Source organism: Gymnoscopelus microlampas (genome assembly GCF_963454915.1).
Source record: "Gymnoscopelus microlampas genome assembly, chromosome: 16".
In the NCBI taxonomy this organism is placed as follows: Eukaryota; Metazoa; Chordata; class Actinopteri; order Myctophiformes; family Myctophidae; genus Gymnoscopelus; species Gymnoscopelus microlampas.
The window spans coordinates 27,755,077-27,770,406 of NC_139953.1; the positions used below are offsets into that span (position 1 = coordinate 27,755,077).

At 39.9% G+C, this 15,330-nt stretch overlaps 1 protein-coding gene across 1 annotated transcript; it reads left to right on the forward strand.

The window, feature by feature from the left end:
• Positions 1–1,885: 1,885 nt before the first annotated feature.
• On the forward strand, positions 1,886–13,410 carry LOC311063528 (uncharacterized protein). The gene is made up of 3 exons (XM_084083007.1): positions 1,886–2,065; positions 9,724–10,268; positions 12,695–13,410. The coding sequence occupies exons 2-3, from the start codon at positions 9,730–9,732 to the stop codon at positions 12,831–12,833; spliced, it is 678 nt and encodes a 225-aa protein (XP_083939133.1). The 5' UTR covers positions 1,886–2,065; positions 9,724–9,729; the 3' UTR covers positions 12,834–13,410.
• The last annotated feature ends 1,920 nt before the right edge of the window (positions 13,411–15,330 follow it).

Sequence of the window (15,330 nt, forward strand, 5' to 3'; positions counted from 1 at the left end):
ATAACAGCTCAAACAGAGTAGAGTATCTAGTTAGCTTAACTTCAACTCAACTTCAACGTTATTGTCACTCACATCACAGTGGGTGAAATGATTTTCCGTACAGGCTCTTATCATTGGTAGTCAGGAAAGGGAAGAAGAATAAAGATAGAAAGAAAGAACAAGGAAAACAGGTCCGATATTACTGATATATTAGGTATCATACATTAGCTGGCTGTTTGGCTTTTCTCTCCAACAAGTGCATATGCCCCAGAAAGTGTACATTTATACCTCAAGGCTGAAGATATTTGTAGTAGTGTCTGATATTGAAAGCACTTGACTCCTTCAACAATGGACAAGTCAAACACACCGCTAACTTCAAGATCACACATACACGCACACGCAAATACTCTCTCTCTCTCTCTCTCTCTCAGCATTATGATAATAGCACATTTTCCAAAATGGCTACAAATCAAACCACTTTATGTATTTTGGATAAAATAAAGTCATTTTAGTAGATTCCTCCATGATTCTATGTTTATATTGGAAAATGAGCACAAAAGTAGGTCAAAGGCATGCCTAAGCAGCAGAAATACTGTGGATTGGTAACAAAGCTTTCTGTATGAAATGTATCTGTAATAAGCAGCCTTCCTTTTTTACTTCTGCTAAGCAAACTTCAACGTTTAATGCTACCGTTAATGAGTTGAAGCAGAGGCCAATGTCACTTGTCACAAGCTACACGGTAAAATGCTCCATGTTAAAGGTGCAGTAAGTGATATTATTTTACAAGTGTTAAATAGATCTATATTCTGGTAGTAATAATTGCTATAGAGGTTGTTCAGTGACAGGGGTCTCCCTGTTTCTCCAGCTCTTCAGTAAACAGAAAATACTGTACGTTTTCAGGTTGGGATACCATATAATACCAAATGTATCCAATCAGGAGAGAGAACCCATGCAGAATACAGGATAAACAAGTACACAAAGAAGTGAGCAGACAAAATTGGAACGGGTACACTATAAAATTTAACCTGATAAATGAGCACTCTCTCCTTATTGGCTGAAATTGGCAACCCACCTGAAACTGTATTTTCTGTTTATTAAAGAAGCAGTCCGGGTGATGCAGCCTGACAGCACGTTGCGGGTTTGACGAACTTTGCTGCGTGTCACTGTCCATCTCTCTTTCTCCCCATTTCCTGTCAGACTACTGTATACCATCTAAAAAAGCCCCATAAATATCTTTAAAAAAAAGAAAAAACATACTATAGCAATGATTACTAAAGTTTTGTATATTTATATTTTAACAATACACTTAAAAAATATCACTTACATTACCTTTAATTTATCTATTCATAACTCTGAGAATTAAGCACTTGAACCCAAGCATCCCTATTCTGGGTAGAATGTTCGCCAAGAATAACATCTACGGGCTCAATCCACGATTTGCGTGGCAAGAAATTTGGTATAGCAAAAGATCAAAAAAGAAGTACAATGTAACTCAGATCTGATTTACTAAGTATAGAGGGTTTAAGTGGTTAAATTAACAGGATTTTACAGTGTAAAATGTGAGGCTCAAAAACAAGTTTCACCTCTCCACGTCTAAGAAAATAGGAAGTGGATATCCGGCAGTCATAAAAGGGTTTCCCCGGGCCTCACTAGGAACCCTCATACCTCATCTGTCCCCTGTCTGAGTGCACAGATGTGAACTAGATTACGCCCCTCTTGTTACCCCTCCTTATTCTACCCCTCTTTTCACCGCAAAGAAAGAAATCATTGAGTTTCAGCCCTTTCTCCCAACCTCCCCTCCTTTCCTCTTCCCTCCCCTACAGACTGCTGAAGGGGCACACAGGCGATCCTGCTCTCCAGCCAACCCCTGATTCCCCTGCTCATGTGTATGAGTCTGTATTTTTTATTAATTTTTCCCCTCGTTTCTCAGAAATGAAAACAGAGCAAGTATTTTTCTCAGCGAGACTGAATTGTGGCCCTCAACCTTTTTATTAATATATTATAGTATAGTATTATTTTTACTTGGTGAGAAAAAAAACGCGGAAAGTGGCTGAGGATTTTATTGTGAAAGCTTACTGGAGTTTAGGTAAGTGTGTACATTCTGTCTTGGCCTTAAGAGTGACTGGAGGCTGGTGCTCACTCATCATGCCATGGATTGTATTTGTAAAAGCAGAAATGTGTTTATTATGGTTTATAAGATCTGGTTACATAATTCTAATGGGATCTACAATGCCATACAGTATTTTAACTGTAGTGGCAAGGTATTAAACATTTCCTAAGATTTTGCAGATGTTATATCTTGCCGTATATCTTGTTTCATCAAGTTCATTATCCACTTAAGTCAACAATGACATTGACCATAGGCATACCTGGAAAAGTTAAATGCTTTACTAGCTTGTTGCCATAGTTATCGAAATGGTTGAGTGACATGTGCCTATGCCTGTGGACACACACTTGTTGAGCCTTTGAAAAGAGTGACAGGACCCACATCTGCTCTGACTGAATGCCTCAACATAAATCAATGTAGATCAATGTCACTTTTAACTGAGGGGCCGCAGACAGCAGTGTTGCAATCAGTGGGCCCTCCATGATTCACAGTGGAGAGCAAAGCAGGGTCTACAACTCAAACCGCGTCAGTGCAAAAGAACAATGATAAGCATGGTATGCAAGTCAGTTGACCATTTTCACAGCAAACATTTTGTCAACATGTCATAGCTGGTAAACACAGTTGAATGTAATAACATTAATTCAGGGAGTGTTTAATTTAGACGTTTGTGTGCCAGAAGGAAGTTAAGTGTCAAAATGTCCACTGTGAAAAGGGTCCATAACATGCACATCTGGTCAGGCTGGTGGATATTCTCCTCCTTGCTTAGTGCACCATGTCTGCAGACATGTTTTCGTTAGAGTGACATAATGGTCATCCAATTTTTTAAAGTTGAAGTAATTCCCCAAGATATTAGGTCACTCTGCAATGTCACCTACACAATGTGAAAACTATTAATTCTTATTATAACGGTCCAGAAATCCAATCCCCAAATTCATCACAACAATGCAAGTCTGCAAATCACTTTATTATGCATCTTTGGCTATCTCGGCAGCATGAGCCATTAATTGCAACAATATAACCAATGGCAAAGCAATAACAACTTCTCTAGACACTTGTTGATTATAAAAAATAAAATATGGATACAAGTTCAAATCCTTCTGAAATAACAACATTATCGCTCTTATTTAGATGGATTTAATAGATTGCATAGCAATGAATAAATCTACTGTTTTTATGAAAATTAAGTTGCATATTATTATTGGTACAGGACCGGTGTTCCTACAGTACATGGACATGTCCTTCATATGGCAGTTTAATTATTAGATTTTGTGGTATTATTTATATAAAATTATTGAGGTTATATTACTCAGATATTGTATAATGCCATGAACAGTAGCTTTAGTGCTCAGATATGCTCAGCCATCACTCCCTAAAGTCAAATAAATCAATCATTCATGATTTTCTCATTAAATACATTTTGGCTGCACACACATTTAAAGGACCCCAGTGAGCACAAACACGCGCGCACGCACAAAGTCACGCACGGACACATGCACAGTGCACACACACACACACAAAGTAACAGAAACAAAGTCACTCCCAAGTTTTCCACATCAGCTGTCCTGGAACCCAGTAGAGCTGTATACATGCAGTAATGCATCTTAAGTATGAAAGCTACACATTTTTAAAGAAAAGGCTTTATGTCCTGAACTCATCTCAGGATAATACTGTAATACTTCCAAGACGAACAAAGAGGAGTGAAGGACTCTTCACTCGTCATATACAGTAGTTCAGGGTCATCGAGTGCCCTTGTCATACAGTATAGCAAAGCATCCTTCTCACAATTTTTGCCCATAAATCTCCTAGTCTTTACTTACATTATTGTTCATATGCATTTGTTTCTGGATCACGTATATGGCTGAATACTAGTGGAATTTTTAATCAGTCAATATATGATAATGAACAAAAGTGCATGGTCTGCAAAACCTTTTCAATTCAGTTCAAAGGAGCTTTATTGGCATGAGAAAACATAAGTTTACATTGCCAAAGCAAGTGTCAAAGTGACAAAACAACACATAAACCCTATCATTCCAGTTCTGGGGCAAACAGTTGGCGAAAAGAGTAGGTCTACAAGCTCACAACGCATCGCAACTCGTTGTGAACTTGTAGATCGGCTATTTTTGGTGAAAAGATTTGGTGTACAGGGGGAAAAGGAGTGGACCAAGTATAGAGCCCTGGAGGACCACAGTCAACTATGGATATACTGTAGGCCAGGGTATAAGTGGTAACACCACAGTATACAGAGATGTGAGTAAGCTCTATATTCTACCGACAACAAGACTTTGCTGTCAGTAGAGCCAACAACAAGGAGTAATTTATGGGTTGTGTTGTCCAACCTTAGCCAAGAACTGGAACCTTCCCCTAATGATGTTCAATAGACAGCCTCCCTCCCTCAGACAAGCTACAGCTATTTTAAGCCAAGAGAAGTTTCAGCCTATAAAAGCAGCTACACAAAGACAGAACCTTTACAACAAAGCCATACAAGGTCAACACAGGCCAGAGACTGAAACACATCGACCATTTCAAATAAACCACACAAAGCACTAAGCAGCATGGAAAATATGAAGACATTTTCCAAAGACAAAGGCTATAGCTCCTGCCAATCTGTGACAGAGAGGGCCATGCTCTGCTAGTTAGTGTGCCGCTTATAGACTAGAGTAATGTCACTAAACTGTCCTTTGACTTGTGCCTTTTAAGAGTGCAAGAAATTGCAGTAAAACGTCATAAGCCCATAAGTCATAAGTTGTCTGTTTTGTTCTTCAGTCAGCACAGATCTACAGTACAGTACTCCAAGAAAGTAACTTAAATCATACTGTAGTTTTGAAACATTTCAGACACTAAATGCACTTTTTATGTTCATTGAAGGGGACTTTCAATTTAATTAAGATTCTTACGTAACCTTATCTCTAGAGAGACTTTTGCAGATGTGTTTACACATTGGAAACTGTCAACTCGAAACTCATCAAAACCCAGGTCAGCAGTTAAGAGATTCACGGTTTTATTCCTAGACATTCGTATTGCATACTGGTACCGTTTCTGAATACATTGGAGCAAACAAGCACGAACAAGTAAATAGAAGTAAGTATAAGATTATGTAAAACAAATTGCTTTTACCAAGACAAAGCTATTACATTTTTTTCTGAGATATAGGCGCATGAAGTCTTGCATCATGGCTTGCCTCACCACAGTTAGGAATCATTAAGTCCGGGCGACCCAGCCAAGTGGTTAGGAGGCATATGGGCTAGGTTCGACTCCCAGGTTCGAGTCCCAGGTTCGACTCCCGCAAGGAAGGATCATTTGCCGCAGGTGACTGTCACTCCCCTACTCTCTCTGCATGTTTCCTGTCTCTCTCCATTCTACCTGTCAAATAAAGGCTCAGAAAGTCAACCCAAAATAATTATAATAAATAGAATCATCAAGTCTGTATCAGTCTAATCAATGCCAAATTGATGTACTCCATCGTACAATGGTGCCCGAAAATAGCCAATCTACAAGCTCACAATGACCAAGTATAAATCAGGCTTAATGGGTGACAGACAGCATCAGCTCATCTTCTGCAAGACACATGTTAATATATGGAGTGAGCAAAATTAGACCCGGACACTATGCAGACTGTTGGCATAATGTGGTTGCAATCTGGTCTGGTTTACAGGTCTTCGTTTACTACCGTTCCCCCAGCCTCCATAATGTTTGTGAGGTCACCGTTTAAAATAATCCAAAACAGGGAGAGGGAGAGTGCAGCCAACAGTTGTGGTTGTTTTATGTTTTATGACTTAAGTTCAGGCTGCACTGCAGCTCATCTTTGAAAATAGTCAGTTTTACAGTGACAGCCGCAGCAGGCCTACCTACTGTACAGCAAGGTGTTCACTGTCAATTAAAACACATATTATTCTACGTTTCTTAAAGATACAAAGAGTTTGGTCGATATGTAGCCTTTCAAAATTTCATTTCAGCCACAAAAATGTGAAGTCCACCACAAAAACAAACTGTACTGAGGTACAGCAGAAACCAAATGTGCATGGACAGCAGAAAAAACCTCTGCATGTCTTCTAGCCCGCACATTCCTGGGTCGTGTTTCAAAAAGGATTCCAGATGCAGAGGAGTGTTGATGAGGATGCGCAGTTGGATGACAACGTGTGAAGTGATAAAGTGAAGCTTTGTGATGTGTTTTTGTTTGACTGCTCACTGTTACACAGGCAGAAGAGACGGACTGAGAAAACAAAACCTGATAAAAATCCTTTTATGTTGAGCAAACAGAAATTCAACAATAGCAGCTCCTTCCCTGTACCCTCATATGTTGACTAGAGATATGAGGTAAATAGGTGTTATAAAAGATCTTTGAAAAAGCCTCTAATCTTTAAAAAATAAACAAGAAATGACAGTCATATTAAACCAGCTTGCTGCAAGCTTTTTTTTGCCCAGATCGAATCTTTTTTTTGTATCTGCAGCACAAAATATAGTGTAAACAAATGATTAAATTCAAATGTGCGGCCACGTACGTGGACCGTGTGTGTGTGTGTGTGTGTGTGTGTGTGTGTGTGTGTGTGTGTGTGTGTTGGTGTTTGCTGGGGCTCCACGGCCGTAAAAATGATGATGATGATGATGATGATGATGATGATGATGAAGGTGTGTGTGTGTGTGTGGTTGAGAAACAACACAACCAGCTGCTTATCTCTGTGACCATGTGTGTGTGTTTGTTTGCTGGGGCTCCACGGCCGTGTATGAGCGGCCATGCACGTGCGCATGCACGTTGGGGAGGCACGTGTCAGAAAGTACATTATTTCAAGTATTTTCATGTTGCGAGACGACACGAGCCGCCCGGGACAAAATTATGATGAAGGTATGTGTGTGTGTGTGTGTGTGGTTGAGAACAACGCAAGCAAAAACAATGATTATGATGAAGGGGTGTGTGTGTGTGTGTGTGTGTGTGTGTGTGTGTGTGTGTGTGTGTGTGTGTGTGTGTGTGTGTGTGTGTGTGTGTGTTGAAAAGTGATGTCCTGGAACAAAAACACTCCACATATAGTACTGCATAATTCCAAACTCAAATTAATTATGTTGCGACAACTTGCGAGCAGTCATCAGGGCAGGCAGGTGTGTCTAGTAGGGTTATGATGCCATAGCATGGGAGGACGACCGCCGTTCAGAATATGGGAAATCTCCCCATTGGCTTAAAGGACAGCCAATGATGAAAAAGTCTTAAAGGTCTCGCATAGGTGTTGACTAGTTGCTCTGTCTGTTCGTAGACCAGCCGCTCTTCAAGCTAGCTGGTAAAAATAGATTAAAAAGCTAGATTAGGGCACGGTGGCGCAGTCGGTAGCGCTGTCACCTCACAGCTAGAAGGTCCTGGGTTCGATTCCCGCCGGGGACGCTGTGGGCGCTGGCAGCGTGTCTTCTCCTCCGTGTCATCAGTGCCCATACCCTAGGTGGGGTTGTCGAAAGGGCCTACTCTGTGTGTAGTTTGCATGTTCTCCCCGTGTCTCCCAGGGTAGTTAATACCCTCACAAAAACATGTTGTAATCCTGGACGCTATACCTCCCCCATGACAGTCGGGGCGCCTGATGGAGGGGAAGGGAACTGGTTGGAATAACGTGTTCCTTCCACGTGCTACGTCCTACCGGGGAAGCGCCCAGGATCACTTAGATAATTGGCACCGGGTGAAAAAGGGTTACAAAATCGCGGGATTCAAAATATATATACGTTTAAAAAAAAAGCTAGATTAGATCCACTCTTACCGCCCTTGTGTGCTGCACCACACACCACTATTGATCCTAGACTCTACACAGTCTATCTTAGAAATATCTGGCCTTCATTCATTTATAACAAGTAGTATACACTGAATGCTGTGGATAACAGTTTCGTACAATAGTTTAGACTTTAGACTTTTTGAATCTTTGAATAGGCTTTACACAATTGCACCACATCAAATTGAAATTTCACTCTAACAGAAAGATACAGTCACTCTGAAAGAATACAACATTGATTTTTTGTTATCTTATAAGACTTAACAAACTTTGCCATTACAACTCCACAAGTCTGATGACTTATTGAACCATAATGAAAGCAGGAACTCTCCACTCTGTCAGTAATCGCTTCAGAAAACGGTTTTCTTTTTTTACTCTTCAAATAAGCCCCATTCACTGCTCTTATATAGAGTTTCTGTCAGTTTCACTTTACTTCTTTCAAATCTAGACATCATTTCCTGTTGCTTTTTAGAAAAGGTCAGGGTTGTGCTTAGCTCAAGATGGATTGGTAGATGTTGAGGCTCAGAGCCAGAAGAACCTTAACTACTGCCTTCAAGACTCAAGGATTCGTAGCAGAATGAGAGGGTCCTTGAACAATTAGAGGCTTGTTAGTGTGTCATTGATTACTAGAGAGTCAGAGTAGTAATTGTCCTGTAGTCAGTAGACCACCACAAACTAAAAAAGGAGCATGATTGGCATGGTCATCCTGAGGGAATTAGAGGTGGACTTGTGTTCATTCACCATGTGCGCCCGTAAATATATCTTCAACCTGTGTATTACTTCTAAAGTAATTTGTGAACCAGTGTCAAACTCACACCAAAGGAAGATGTAGAGGGTAAAAAAGCTATAAAATAATAAAATAAATAAATAAAATAAAATAAAATGACAATATGTGGTGCATGTGACACAGTGTTCTATTTTGGATAGACTATTGAAAGACCATTTTAAAAGGTATCTCTCTACATTATTACAGCACAGTCACACAACTGACCTTAAACATAACTTTAAAGTGTTCCTCCCTGATAAATCAGAGAGGTTCAGATTATAACTACCGGTACTTCAACCCCTAGCGTCCCTATTCTGGGCACGTTATAATAGGCGTTTTGACATTCAGTCAAAATAGACAAATATTTGGCGACTAAAGCATATCTATAAACTCACAGCTCATCGCATTGCGATGCGCTGTGAGCTTATAGATTGCCTATTTTCGGCGAAGGGATTTGGTGCAGACTCTGGAAATAAGGAAGGGGCCAAGTATAGACCCCTGGGGGACCCCGATCAACAAAGTATATAGGGTTTTTAAATGGTTGAAGCAATATTATTGGCTTCATGTTTCATGTACAGTATGTATTCTGCTATGCTCATGCACCTTTATGTATTAGATATACTGTATATATATATATATATATATATCCTGTACTATGTGTAAATATGTAGATAATTTGTTTGTTTTTATTGATCCCTCCCCCCCCCCCTCTTCTTTTTCCCTTTCTCTTATGGAAATAACAGAACCAATGGAGATTGCACAAAAAATAATTTCACCCACAGTTTTACACCTGTAAACCTGTGATGTGACAATAAAGTTGATTCTGTTCTCTCTTTACTGACTTCTGTTGTATAGTGATATATAGTGATATATATAGTGATAATATATAGTGATATATTTACCCTTAGAAGCACCAACTACCACTTTTGACTGGGATATCCGTGTTGCCAATCTGCCCTGACATGTATATCGAGACATTTCTGTACATATGTTCTTGCATTGTTGCAAATTACTGTCCTACTCTAACTAAAGACCTTAAAGCCTGCATCCACATGAACCTCTATTCACCTCATCATCTGTCAGTTCGCTGAAGTCATTCAAGGTCACTCACCTCTTACGCCTCTCTCCAGGTTACCATGTGGCGCTACTGGACTTTGTCCATCTTCCTCTGGGGATCAATGGCAGCCCTGACGCTCTGCCAAAGCGGGGATGATGACTGGGGTTCAGGCTTCCACATTTCCATAGCAACTTCAGCTGCCAACATGTCCCAGGCTGTCGGTGACGAACCTGTAAGATTGACAGAAAAACAAAAGCGGATGACACCTGCGTCGACCTCATCCCCAATCACACCAATGCTACTCTATGAGCCCCAACCAGACAAGTGCTCGGTCCACTTCAACACCAATTCTGCTTCAGCTCGAAGGCTTAAGGCCCAGAAAGAGGAGCTGGCGTACCTGAAAGCAATCCAGCACGGAAACCAAGCAGTGATGGAGAACTTGGTCCAGTACGTTGGGGCGGAGCTGGGGGATCAGAGCTATGCAGATGTGATCCAGGAGAACATTGTTGGTATCAAGGAGGAGCACGTCAGCTGCCATGGGGTGGTAGAGAAGGTTATAGAGGATTTAGAAAAACAGCTGGGAGGAGACCTCTCAGAGGCCCTTGGTTCACTGCACAAGTAGGTTGAATTAAAGTGAAATTATGTTTTTCACACTTTTAGAGCATATCCGTGGTCATCATATGGGCATACCTAACAATAGATGCCAAAATATATATATTTTTAATTGTGTATTTTTTATATCAAAAGTCCCTAAAAAGCCAATCTTAATTACTTCCTGTAACCGAAAAGTGCTGCGTGATGACATAACGCAGCTTTCATGAATATAAATGAATCTTGATTACATGCACCTGTTTGATTCCAATAGCTGCACGTTCTTCAAACACAGCTGATTTTAATTACAGAGTTATTCCGTTTTGAATCTCATTCCAGATGACTTCCAGACGGTGTATTAGGCTACTAATTTTAAACTTAATCTGCACACTAAAATATGTATCTGAAAACATTATAGGTTAGAAATAAGCCACGTAGTAGCAAACATGTTTAACTGGTCGTCTATCTCTCACTTGTAAACAAACACTATCCCTGTTGCGCATGGCTGAAGTCATAGAGGTAGGCTGAAGTGATTGAGATGACAAGTCCCATAGTCCGAAGGGATGGGACCTTCTGATTGGTTGAGACGCGTTTCAGACTGAATCTTCAAAATACAATGACCGAAAATGTCACTGGCACTGCACTGCTTAAAGTAATTTAAAGCTAAAATGCACCAACAGGTCTTGGGTGGTACGAGTGGCTTTTAACTGTTGCTAGCTGGTTTAGTGTCGTGCTTCCAAATTAATGGCTGTAAGATTTGGGGATGGCTGAGGGCCTAAGCCATCCCGCAAATCTTACTGACAGATTGCCTAAGCCTTAGGAAATACAAGGCAGCCTACGCACATTCAAAAACAAAAAATCATACTAAGCTTTCAGTCATAGACCTTCTTTAGGCATGAAGCAATCAGTGAATGTGACTAGGTTCAGCTGTCATCACTTGATTGATCAATGCATCACACCTGTGCCAAACAAGTCAGTGACAAACCCAAGGGACTGGGAGTTGTAGTTCTACAATTAAGTGTACAAAAACAAATCCATTGAGACAGTAAACGCCCAAAACGTTATTTACGATATTATCTACAAACAGAAAAACAAATAACTTTAGATGAAATGCAACACAACGCAGACATCAGGCAGTAGCCATCATAAAGCAAAGAGCAAATATTGTGATTTTTTTTATACACTCATGTGAAAATCCTCATTTAAACCTAGAGGTTGTAGACTTTCTAGGGTATGGATCCAGTGTAGGGATGGCGTAGGAAAATAATAATTGTTCAAATTACGATATTACAAACAGGAAATCTGTTCCCTTCCATTAGACAATTGGCAATCACTTACTTCTGGGTTTTCCAGTTTAAAAAGACCAGAGCTTACACAGTACAAATGGCTTGACTCTAAGAGAGTTTTGTTTATTATCTTTACAAGCTCCAAGATCAGGTAGAATCGTAGATCATTTGCAGATAATTTGTTATTGCACTTTCAGTTGATTTGAAAGACTGCCAGTAACACTGCAAAATGTTTATTTATTTATCCATTTATATATTTATTTATCAAATGTGCTGACATTTTTAAACATGATCTTTCACTCGTGCGTCAGAATCTAATCATTACCTATTTTATTCCCTCAAAGTCATATATAATTTAACGTATTCCTTCCCTTCCTTGACTTTTGATTATTCTTGACTGTGAATGACCATGTTTGTCTCCTACATATGCTTATCACTTATTATTATTATTATTATTACAGACCCTCACAGTTTCCTGCTGACTCTTACCATGTTCACTCTTTACTTCATTCCTATTCCTAACACTGTTGACACCTAACTAATAGACAGTACGCCATGTCCATGGTGCCTAAACGGTAACCGGAACGTTTAAGAATACCTGGTGGTGAGCGTGTTTTGGGGCGAGCTTGTTCTTGTATTCGTCTAAACCCCCGCTCAGTGGTGTAAAGTAACTAAGTATATTTACTCACGTATTGTACTTGAGTAAACTTTTATGGTACTTTTACTTTACTTGAGTATCTCCATTTTCTTGATCATTTCTACTTCTCCACTATATTAGGCAAATAATGTACTTTTTACTCCCCTACAATTATTTGAAAGCTTAAAAGTTACTTTTCAGATTTTGACTACTACTTCAAAGGCTATTCAAAATTTACAAGCTTACAATGTGGTTGTGAGCTTGCAGATCTGCGATTTTCAAAAGACTTTGAAAATCATGAGTACTTCTACTTTGGAACTTTAAGTATATTTTGATGTCAATACTTTTGTACTTGTCTTTTACTCAAGTAAAATGTTGAATATAGGACTTTTACTTGTAACAGAGTTGTATTTCCTACATTGTGGTTTAACAATTACTTCTTTCACCACTGCCCTCTGCTCTCTTCTACCTCTCGCCTGTTTCTTGATCGCTCACACGTGCTGACTCCTACTGTTTGTCTTCTTGATCAGAATCAGAGAAGAGTCCCTGGCCTTTGAAGGCATGCTACGTACAGCTGCTGACATCGCTGGCAGGCTGGAGAGCTCATCGGGCTCCCTGCATGCTGCATTCACCAAGAAACTGAAGAACACTCTCACCGTCCACCGCTAAAGCAGCAGGAGGTGTTGTTGAGCACATGTTGCACAATGCTCGGGATATACATGCCATCGAACACGTTACTTTGGTACCTTTGGAATCTTTTAGTAAGCCCCGTATCATAAATCATGATGAAAAATACGACCTCCTGCATTGAATTGGAAGCCTGCTACCGTGTTTCCAACCGAGCAATTACAAATTCCAGTGTCTCTTGTTACAGTGCTTATTTTATGGAAACAAACTCAGTTCATGAAAAAAGACATTTCAGAAGAAAGAGGAAATCTATGCATTACTGTGAGCCGTTTTGCAAAACACCTGAGAGGTAACAAAGCGAAGGGTATATCATCTCCCAAATCACCAATGCAGTGGGGAAGAGAAACCTGGAGGTCATGGGGATGTCATAATGCTTCTTCTTCTGTATAATAATGACCATAATTATGCACCTTGGGAGTCGTGAACACCCGGGATTCTCACTGCCTGGTTTCCTGACTCTCTTCACTATCCTATCTAAATAAAGCATACAAAATAGAAAAGAGAAGAGGAAAAAAAGTATATTCCGACTCTGCATGCTATAACATTTGACTGCATTAAAGGGTTAGTTCAGATTTTTTGAGTATTTTCTGTAGGAAATACTTACCATTAATGTAGTGGTTGCAAAGGTATTAATTGATTGCCTGAGTCCCGTGGTCAGAGTTATGGTCCGTTTCTGATAAATATGAAGTAGTTCCGGTAGATTAGTAGATTTGGTGGGGGCCGCTCATTAAAAATAAATACATTTAAAAAACTAACGTCATTTGTATTGTTGACCTCAGGGACGTGCTGGCCACTGGGAAATTCGGGAAAATTCCAGAACGGCCGCGCCATTTACGGGCCGCCAGACGGCCGGTGGGCCACCCAAGACAACTGCAGCATGTTTTTTTTTTTTAAATCGAAAAATTTCGGAAAATCCCAGAGCTGAATTTTGGTCCCAGCACGCCCCTGGTTGACCTATTTCTACCATACAGAGCAGGTTTCGTTCAATTTCGACCCCTCTGTCACATGGTACTAATGTTTGTGTCCAGAATCACTGCGCCGCGGCAGCCTACTCACTCACAAAATATATGACACAAAAAATAGTACCATGTGACAGAGGGGTCTAAATTGAACGAAACCTGCTCTATATGGTAGAAATAGGTCAACAATACAAATGACGTTAGTTTTTTTAATTTATTTATTTTTAATGAGCGGCCCCCACCAAATCTACTAATCTACCGGAACTACATTCATATTTATCAGAAACGGACCATAACTCTGACCACGGGACTCGGGCAATCAATTAATACCTTTGCAACCACTACATTAATGGTAAGTATTTCCTACAGAAAATACTCAAAAAATCTGAACTATCCCTTTAAGTGCTTAAAATAATATTTTCCTTCCAGACATTGTTTCCTGGAATGTGGAGAAGTCAATGATGGCAACAGTATGTGGAGCAAGAGGAAGTCAAGCTGTATATATTTATGCATTTTGTTCTACTGGTCATTAGGGAGCAAATACAGAATGTCTCTGGTAGCTTACTCTATAGGCAGCTGCCCTTTGTCCATCTGGACTTCAGGGTAAGGATGGAGGCTGAGATATAGGCTTTGGGTCTTCTGTGTGTTTTTCTACAAAGCAAAATCCTGAGTGTTAACTAAACACAGAGTAGAGTACAAAATTACGGGTCCATGTGGTTCTATTTGTACACTCTCTCAGAGTTACAAATGGATAAATTAAGCCTGAGGATTTGACTTTTTGAGATTTCCTTTTCTGCTGTGAAAAGAAATCAAGCAAGAACGCCTTCCATATAAATAAAGCTTGAGGAACTAATGGGACTTTGTGAGAGGGGTTATAGGGGTTACAGGAAGGATATTGTTGCTGTCGGGCAGAAACCATAATAAATCAGTGCTATTGAACACCCTTTACGTCTGTGTGAGGGTTTTACAAATATTGAACCAATGAAAAGTATTAAAAAGCGCTTCTGACTAGTGACTAATCCTCCTAACTCCATTGGACCCTCAAACTGTCGGTCAAACCACCTAACTCCAACTTTGGAGATAGTTGTTTTTCCATCATTGATTAGAATGACAAAGTCAAACCTCCACATTAATGGTCAAAAACCTCCTAACTCAACTTGAGCTGGATTTGGGTAAAGTGATGATAATATAAGGACACATTCAAGTATCTGACAATGTATGAAGTCACAATACCAACTTTGAGGAGGCAGTATTGTGTTAATATTTTGGACGTAGCTGGTTTCTGCCCAACAGCAGAGATATGCTTGTTAATGCTATTGTCCTGCAATATGTATAGTATGGACATTGTATAAACCATAGAAATAAATGGATGTTTCCACTTTCCATCAATCACAATGCTGTTTCCATGTCAACACACTTAAAAAGAACTCATCAACCCCTGGGGGACACTGTGACACTTAGTTTTTTTCTCCATGAAGATGTGGACGGTTATGGTATCCATAGCAATAAGTGTCATCGGG